This window comes from Coregonus lavaretus (assembly GCF_964263955.1).
Source record: "Coregonus lavaretus genome assembly, chromosome: 9".
NCBI classification, from domain to species: domain Eukaryota; kingdom Metazoa; phylum Chordata; class Actinopteri; order Salmoniformes; family Salmonidae; genus Coregonus; species Coregonus lavaretus.
Window position 1 is genome coordinate 42,762,025 of NC_139996.1, and position 8,384 is coordinate 42,770,408.

The window sequence follows — 8,384 nt, forward strand, 5'->3', positions numbered from 1 at the left end:
CTTTTTTCTGTGAAGAAAGGTGGATTTGACATGTTGTTAGGGATATAAGCGGTATTTGCATTACTGACAGAACTTATGGCTGGATCGGACATGTTTTGTGTCAGGCTGAAAGTCTGGAATGTCACTTTTAGTGAATTTAAAAAAGATAAACTGAATGTCAAGACTTACTCCGACATATTGGCTGTTGTTGTGCTTCACACCCTGAATAGAAGACAGAAGAGGGAAAGAAAACTTGTTTTGATATTTATGATAAAAACCTTTTATAATATCATTAGGGTGCAATAAGTGCAAAAGCGAGAGACATGTCTGGTCTAAAGATCATGCTGTGATATTTAGCTGAAGATTGATAGGGTTTCACAAGCTAACAACCATCAACCATAAAAAAAAGTCAGAGATGACACCTGACTCTAGCAGTCCAAATTTAGCATGCTCAGAATCACTCCAGACTCTAACTCTGAAATGGGATAATGTTTCCCCTAAGAAACTAGTTTGGCCAAGTGTTCCCCAACAGACTTTAACTGCTGCTGCATTCAAAGACACAAGTCTCGATTTATGAACCTGCCGTGGTGCCGTGTATCAGAAAATATTTCCTAATCACATAAATCAACAGCATCTTCTTCATTCTGCAGACAGATGTGGTGGTGTTGAATAAAGATAGTTACACTTAATCAACAAATATAATAGCTTGCTATTTTTCCTCCCCAAGATTTACAGTAAGTCTCAGTTAAAAGTTTATTCAAATGTTTTCAAACCTCAAAAAAGGTATTATGTGGAGATGGCCCACGTCCAATTCCATCTGTTGTCTGGATCCAGCTACATGCCTGAGCTCTAAGTTAATTAGAAAGATAGGCAATGTCTAAAGGGATTTAACTAATTAATTAAACCACTTTTGTGAACTGAGAACATCTGACACTTTACTTTCCCATTCATTCACAATCTAATCTAATCTAATCAATTATTTAAATTTCAAATCATCGAATTAAGTCAAGTATACAATTTAGCAAGCCAAGACTGATGAAAGATCGCTTGCAAAACTAGTTTACCTTTCTCTTCTTGTTTAACATTACAATTAACATGGCACAGCATGCTGTCTACTATTCAGTATCACAAAGCTGTTACAACATCCAACTCCTCAAATAAACGCATACCAACGTTCTTGAATGGAAAATGAATAACTCTCACATCTCCATCCCTGAATGTATGACACTTTATACATTCAATTTTATATTGAATTAATCCTAATATAATCACTAAATCTGACACAGTACATCCTGTGCCTGAGATCTCTATCTGAAACTCAATAACTCAGAGGTCTGGATTTAGGTGAAATCTATTTACTGCTAGAGTATCGCCCCTAACCAGAACCCTAGCCAAAGTTTCACAATCTTCTATCTACCTCTATACATCTGAATACAAACATAGAGGCCATGGCGCACATTATTCTGTCAAGACAACCTTATTTTTCTATCAGTATCCACTGACTGTCAGAGGGAAAACATGACATGTATTCAACTGTATTGCCAGGTGAATACATCTGTTCCATATGTTCAATTTGTTATGATCCATAAAGTGATGTACAGTAAGACACCAATGTGCAATGAGTGTGTTTGATTGTTAAGATTGCCATCTGTTGGGAGGCTTTTTAGTCTCTTTCTATTTCTTTGTGCTTTTAATCCCAGTGATGCTACATACTCAGAGAGTGTGATAGAGAAACATGAAAAGAGAGATTCTCACCTATGAAAGGAAGAGGAGGAGGGCAGGACACACCTGGAGGAAGAAGGGAAGACTAGCACACTGGCAAGCAACAGGCAGTGAAACAGGAAATACGGTATATATGGTGTTGGGTGATACATCAGCAGAAGCACTGGGTCCTCTTTATGGAAGTGGTTTCCATGTCAGACCAATGGAACATCGAGCTCCTGAAATACACTCTGCCCAACCCTGTTCACCTCATAAATATTATTTCCTTCAATATGCCTTCCAATACATACATGTATGTTCCTCTGGGCAGTGAGTATATAATTACAGTTCAGTATGGGAGAGATAGGGAAAGTAATTATAGATATGAGTGATGTTATTCTATGTCTAAGACATTCACGGGCAACATGGATAACACATTTAAGTATTGGAAAACATTGACTTTCAGTTCCTTTTGGATGTTTAAATGTGTAATCATTTAGTTGGAGTCTAATTAAACAAGTGAATCATAGTAATATAATTAAACAAGTGAATCATACTATCAATTCCAGAAAACAAAGTACTTTACAATCTTAATACATTTTCAAAAGTTATACTTTTATCGAAACAATGAAGTACTCAGATATTGAAATTGTATTGAAATCAGAAATTGATCTATTGTCTTAAAGACAAAACACAATCAACCTCAATTCCATCATATTTCCTTCAAACCTAAAAGCACAGCAACTATGGATTATATGTTAGGCCACATTGCTAATAAGTTGAGCGCTTAAACAGGCCCACACATGACAAATATAGTTAAACAAAATAATAAATAACACGTAATAACTGAATTTGGTGCAGATTGCCCTCGTTTGTTCAAAACTCACTAACTGCCTCCCTTTTTCCATTGCCATAGTTTCAAATTAAAAGGTTATGGGGGGGGCGTTTGATGAATGTTTGTCAAAGACGACATACCTGTTTGTTGGTCAAAGAGGAATCAGTCAGAGAAAGAGGAGAGAGAGGGGTAGAGTGAAAGAAAGGAAGAGGAAGGGTCATCAGAAAGAGAAAGAATGTTCTACTATACTGACATCTTGTGGTTTATAACTCAGATTTGTTTTTACAGTATTAAGATAGCCTTGACCCAAGCTGATCTAGGTTTCTCCAGAATAGGGTTACAAAATTCATGTAACGTTCCCATAATGTCCAGGTTTTCCAGAAATCCTGGTTGGAAGATTCCCGAAATCAGAAGGGAATAAGATCTTTCGGAAAGTCAACTTTTTTGCAACCGTACTTCAGAACACCTTACATCCAAAAGCATTGAGGGACCAAATTTGAAAGGGGTAACAAAATTGAACACAACACAGGACCACCGAATGTATACCATTTCTCCATGTTGCCAACATTTATTTAATTACCGCAGTTTGGCAGTTGAATAAATTTCCGATAAGCCTATACATTTGGAAAATATGCTACAATTCAATGACAGTTTACAGTTAGTATAAGTGCTTATCAGATGCTATACTCTCTAACAGTACCATAAAATAATGAAAAAGATACATGAATCACTCAGTAGCCAGTTTTGAACACCAGAACTAATTCAGTCATTTATGCGGTCTCAAACTTCTTCTTCCTGCCATCCATGCCAGCCTGTTCATCAACGTTCTTACGCCAGTCACCAACTTCCTCCTGCGTGACACAAAGTTTATGTTGTGACATTTTTAGTGTTTGAGGATATAATATGAAACACATGTAACTGATCCTTTCATCAAAGCTCTGAACACGTGGGACAAATGTTGCCATCTCCTACAGTACTATGATTCTCTGCTTTGTAAGATTCCACACAAATACCCACCTCCTCTTTGACCTCCTTCTTCACTTCTTTCAAGTTGGATCTAAAGTCCATGGAAGCCTTGTGCTTGGTGCCCAGCAGAGCTGCAAGCATAGCATCAGCAGACAAACGCACTTTCTTCAGAGCTGGTTTCTTTATGCCCTGGACCTCAACCACTTTCATCTTCAAGTCCTCAATCTGGGAAGTGAGAAAGTGAGGAGAAAGATTAGATTTGCAGAGGTATATGTTTCTAGGAGGAGGAAAATATGTAATGTAATGTACTGTACCTCTTTTTCTGACTTCTTTACTTTTGCTTCTGCGTCATATCTTTCCTCATCAACCTTGTCGACGGTCTGGGCCAACTTTTTGAGCATTTCCTGTTGGCACACAAACACATCACAGATAATTTGTAAGAGGCACCAGCATGGCACCAGCATCTAAAGTGTGTGGAATTAACAACTTTCTGCAGGCAACAGCTATCTAGAGAGAGAGCTGCCCTACCTTTCATTCCACACACTGATAAAGGCTTTGCCTTACACTGAGTGTACAAAATATTAGGAACCTTCCTAATATTGAGTTGCACCCTCTTTTTGCCCTCAGAACAGCCTCAGTTCGTTGGGGCATGGACTCTACAAGGTGTCAAAAGCGTTCTAGAGGGATGCTGGACCATGTTGACTCCAATACTTCCCACAGTTGTGTCAAGTGGGCTGGATGTCCTTTGTGTAGTGGACCATTCTTGATACACACGGGAAACTGTTGACCATGAAAAACCCAGCAGTGTTGCAGTTCTTGAAACACTCAAACCGGTGCACCTGGCACCTACGACCATACCCCGTTCAAAGACACTTAAATATTTTGTCTTGCCCATTTACCCTCTAAAAGGCACACATACACAACCCATGTCTCAATTGTCTCAAGGCTTAAAAATCCTTCTTTAACCTGTCTATTCCCCTTCATCTACACTGATTGAAGTGGATTAAAAAATGTACATCAATAAGGGATCATAGCTTTCACCTGGATTCACCTGTTCAGTCTGTCATGGAAAGAGCAGGTGTTACTAATGTTTTATACACTCAGTGTACATTGTGATATATTGAATAGATCAGAGTAGCTTTGTGGAACTTGTAAAGGAATGAATGACTAGTATCATACCACCAGCGCCGCTTGGTCTCCAGACAAATCCAGGGCGGGGATCGCAGCCATGAAATTGTCTTTCTCCTGCTTAGCCTCCTTTTTCTCAGTCTCAATCATATTAGCCGCAATCTGGAGCATCAAGCTCTGGAGGACAAAGAAACATAGTGAGGCCAAAGCCAGTCTAGTACTTGGTTTGGTGTACATTTATGACACACTAGCTTGTTTCTGATGCTTAAAGATTATGGAGGACAAAGAGGTCGATATGTACATTGTCATACCCAGAGCAATATACCGCTTTTAAGCAAACGCATCGACAAAACGTCATCTTTGCACATAACTCCATAAGAATACTTACAGTGCCTTCATAAAGTATTCATACCCCTTCACTTATTCCACATTTTGTTGTGTTACAGCCTGAATTCAAAATGGATTAAATATATATATTTTTTAAATCTGACCCATCTATACACAATACCCCACAATGACAAAGTAAAAACATTTTTTTAGAAATGACTTAAATTAAATACAGAAATATCTAATTTACATAAGTATTCACACGCCTGAATCAATGCTTTGTAGAAGCACCTTTGGCAGCTATTACAGCTTTCAGTCTTTCTGGGTCGGTCTCTAAGAGCTTTCTACATCTGGATTGTGCAACATTTACACATTATTCTTTTCAAAATTCTTCTAGCTCTGTCAAATTGGTTGTTGATCATTGCTAGACAACCATTTTCAGGTCTTGCCATAGATTTTCAAGTAGATTTAAGTCAAAACTGTAACTTGGCCACTGGAACATTCACTGTCTTCTTGGTAAGCAACTCCAGTTTAGATTTGGCCTTGTGTTTTATGTTATTGTTCTGCTGAAAGGGGAATTAATCTCCCAGTGTCTAGTGGAAAGCAGACTGAACCAGGTTTTTCTCTTGGATTTTGCCTGTGCTTAGTTCCATTCCGTTTCTTTTTTATCATGAAAAACACCCCAGTCCTTAACGATTACAAGCATACTCATAACATGATGCAGCCACCACTATGTTGTTGATCCATCCTCAGTTGTCTCCTATCACAGCCATTATTCTCTGTAACTGTTTTAAAGTCACCATTGGCCTCATGGTGAAATCCCTGAGCGGTTTCGTTCCTCTCCGGCAACTGAGTTATCTGTATCTTTGTAGTGACTGGGTGTATTGATACACCCTCCAAAGTGTAATTAACAACTTCACCATGCTCAAAGGGATATTCAATGTCAGCTTTTTTTTTATTTCTTTTTTTTTTTTGCCATTACCAATAGGTGCCTTCTTTGTGAGGCATTGGAAAACCTCTCTGGTCTTTGTGGTTGAATTTGTGTTTGAAATTCACTGCTCGACTGAGGGACCTTACAGATAATTGCATGTCTTGGATACAGAGATGAGATAGTCAAAAAAAAATTATGTTAAACACTATTATTGCACACAAAGTCCATGCAACTTATTATGTGACTTGTTAAGCAAATATTTACTCATGAACTTATATAAGCTTATCATAACAAAGGGGTTGAATAATTATTGACTCAAGACATTTCAGCTTTTCATTTCTAATTAATTTCTAAAAATGTCAAAAAACATAATTCCACTTTGACATTATGGGGTATTGTGTGTAGGCCAGTGACATAAACTCTTAATTTAATCAATTTTAAATTCAGACTGTAACACAACAAAATGTAGAAAAAGACAAGGGGTGTGAATACTTTCTGAAGGCACTGTGGAAAGTTGTCACAATGAAATGTGTTGGTTTACCTTCAGATGATGTTTACGGCTCGAGGTCATTTTTTTCCTGTGAATAATGGGGAGTTTGACATACTGGTTAATATGATGAGGGGGCATGACTGGTCAATACGCTGACCAAGGGTTGCATCAGTGATATTCTATGGCATGCTGAAAATAATAGAAAGGTCAAGAAATATCTAATTTACTTTTATTTTTCTCACATTGTTGTTGAAAAAATAAAGACTCAAACCCAATAGTATTTAGGGAGGTAAGGAGCAATGTGGTATCATTAGTGGTATCAAGTATTCTACTCAATTGCTATGCAATTAAAACATTTAGTCATAAGTAAATATTACGTTTCACATATTATATACACTACCAGTCAAAAGTTTGGACACACCTACTCATTCAAGGGTTTTTCTTTATTTTGACAATTTTTTACATTGTAGAATAATAGTGAAGACTTCAAAACTATGAAATAACACATATGGAATCACGTAGTAGCCAAAAAAGTGTTTAAAAAAATCTAAATATATTTTATATTTGAGATTCTTCAAATATCCACCCTTTGCCTTGATGACAGCTTTGCACACTCTTGGCATTATCTCAACTAGCTCCATGTAGTAGTCACCTGGAATGCATTTCAATTAACAGGTGTGCCTTCTTAAAAATTAATTTGTGGAATTTCTTTCCTTCTTAATGCATTTGAGCCAATCAGTTGTGTTGTGACAAGGTAGGAGTGTATACAGAAGATAGCCCTATTTGGTAAAATACCAAGTCCATATTATGTCAAGAACAGCTCAAATGAGCAAAGAGAAATGACAGTCCATCATTACTTTAAGACATGAAGGTCAGTCAATCCGGAAAATGTCAAGAACTTTGAAAGTTTCTTCAAGTGCAGTCGCAACAACTATTAAGCGCTATGAAGAAACTGGCTCTCATGAGGACCGCCACAGGAATGGAAGACCCAGAGTTACCTCTGCTGCAGAGGATAAGTTCATTAGAGTTACCAGCCTCAGAAATTGCAGCCCAAATAAATGTTTCACAGAGATCGAGTAACAGACACATCTCAACATCAACTGTTCAGATGGGACTTCATGGTCGAATTGCTGCAAAGAAACCACTAGTAAAGGACACCAATAATTAGGAGAGACCTGCTTGGGACGAGAAACACGAGCAATGGACATTAGACCAGTGGAAATTTGTCCTTTGGTCTGAAGTTCAAATTGGAGATTTTTTGTTCCAACCGCCGTATCTGCGGTGTCAGTGAACGGATGATCTCTGCATGTGTATTTCCCACCGTAAAGCATGGAGGAGGAGATGTTATGGGGTGGGGGTGCTTTGCTGGTGACACTGTCTGTGATTTATTTAGAATTCAAGGCACACTTAACCAGCATGGCAATCACAGCATTCTGCAGCAATACGCCATCCCATCTGGTTTTGGCTTAGTGGGACTATCATTAGTTTTTTCAACAGGATCATTACTTTCTAACACCAAACTGTCGCAAACAACATGGTAATAGATACTTACTCAGACATGATGGCGGAATGTGTGCTTCAGACTCTGTAACAAAAAGACACAACAGGCAAGATAAATGTTTTTAGCAATAGTGTGCACTGCATGGTGCTATCTGCCTTATAAGCCTATAGCCTAAAATTAGCAAAGGCTCTTGTATCCAGCTCAAGATTGATTAATGAACACTGGCTGCTAATGGAGCAATCTGGACTCTTCAAGGAAGGGAGGGGAAACCTGATCCAGTTTACTGTTAAGACCTTTTGGAGCAATTATGATCAGGCTACATTTGGACAGCTGGAGACTGGAGTCACCACTGACATTCATGGGCTGTTAATTTATTGATGTCATTAACTGACAAAACCTCAGCAGGCGTCAATGTCCTGCTCTACCCTGAGAACATCTTGGGTATCACTCATATCAATACAACTTGCGTCCTCAGCGAACCCTATCATTACATGTCTTTGAAAAGCCCTTTCAATTGAATATTTGA

General features: G+C 38.1%; 1 protein-coding gene across 1 annotated transcript; it reads right to left on the reverse strand.

Moving 5' to 3' along the window:
• Positions 1–3,051: 3,051 nt before the first annotated feature.
• On the reverse strand, positions 3,052–6,438 carry LOC311134698 (troponin I, fast skeletal muscle-like; the record flags this gene model as incomplete). The annotated part of the gene is made up of 5 exons (XM_084168463.1): positions 3,052–3,366; positions 3,533–3,706; positions 3,796–3,885; positions 4,661–4,786; positions 6,409–6,438. 5 exons carry the CDS (start codon positions 6,436–6,438, stop codon positions 3,286–3,288), a joined length of 501 nt encoding a protein of 166 aa, XP_084024589.1. The 3' UTR covers positions 3,052–3,285.
• Positions 6,439–8,384: the final 1,946 nt, after the last annotated feature.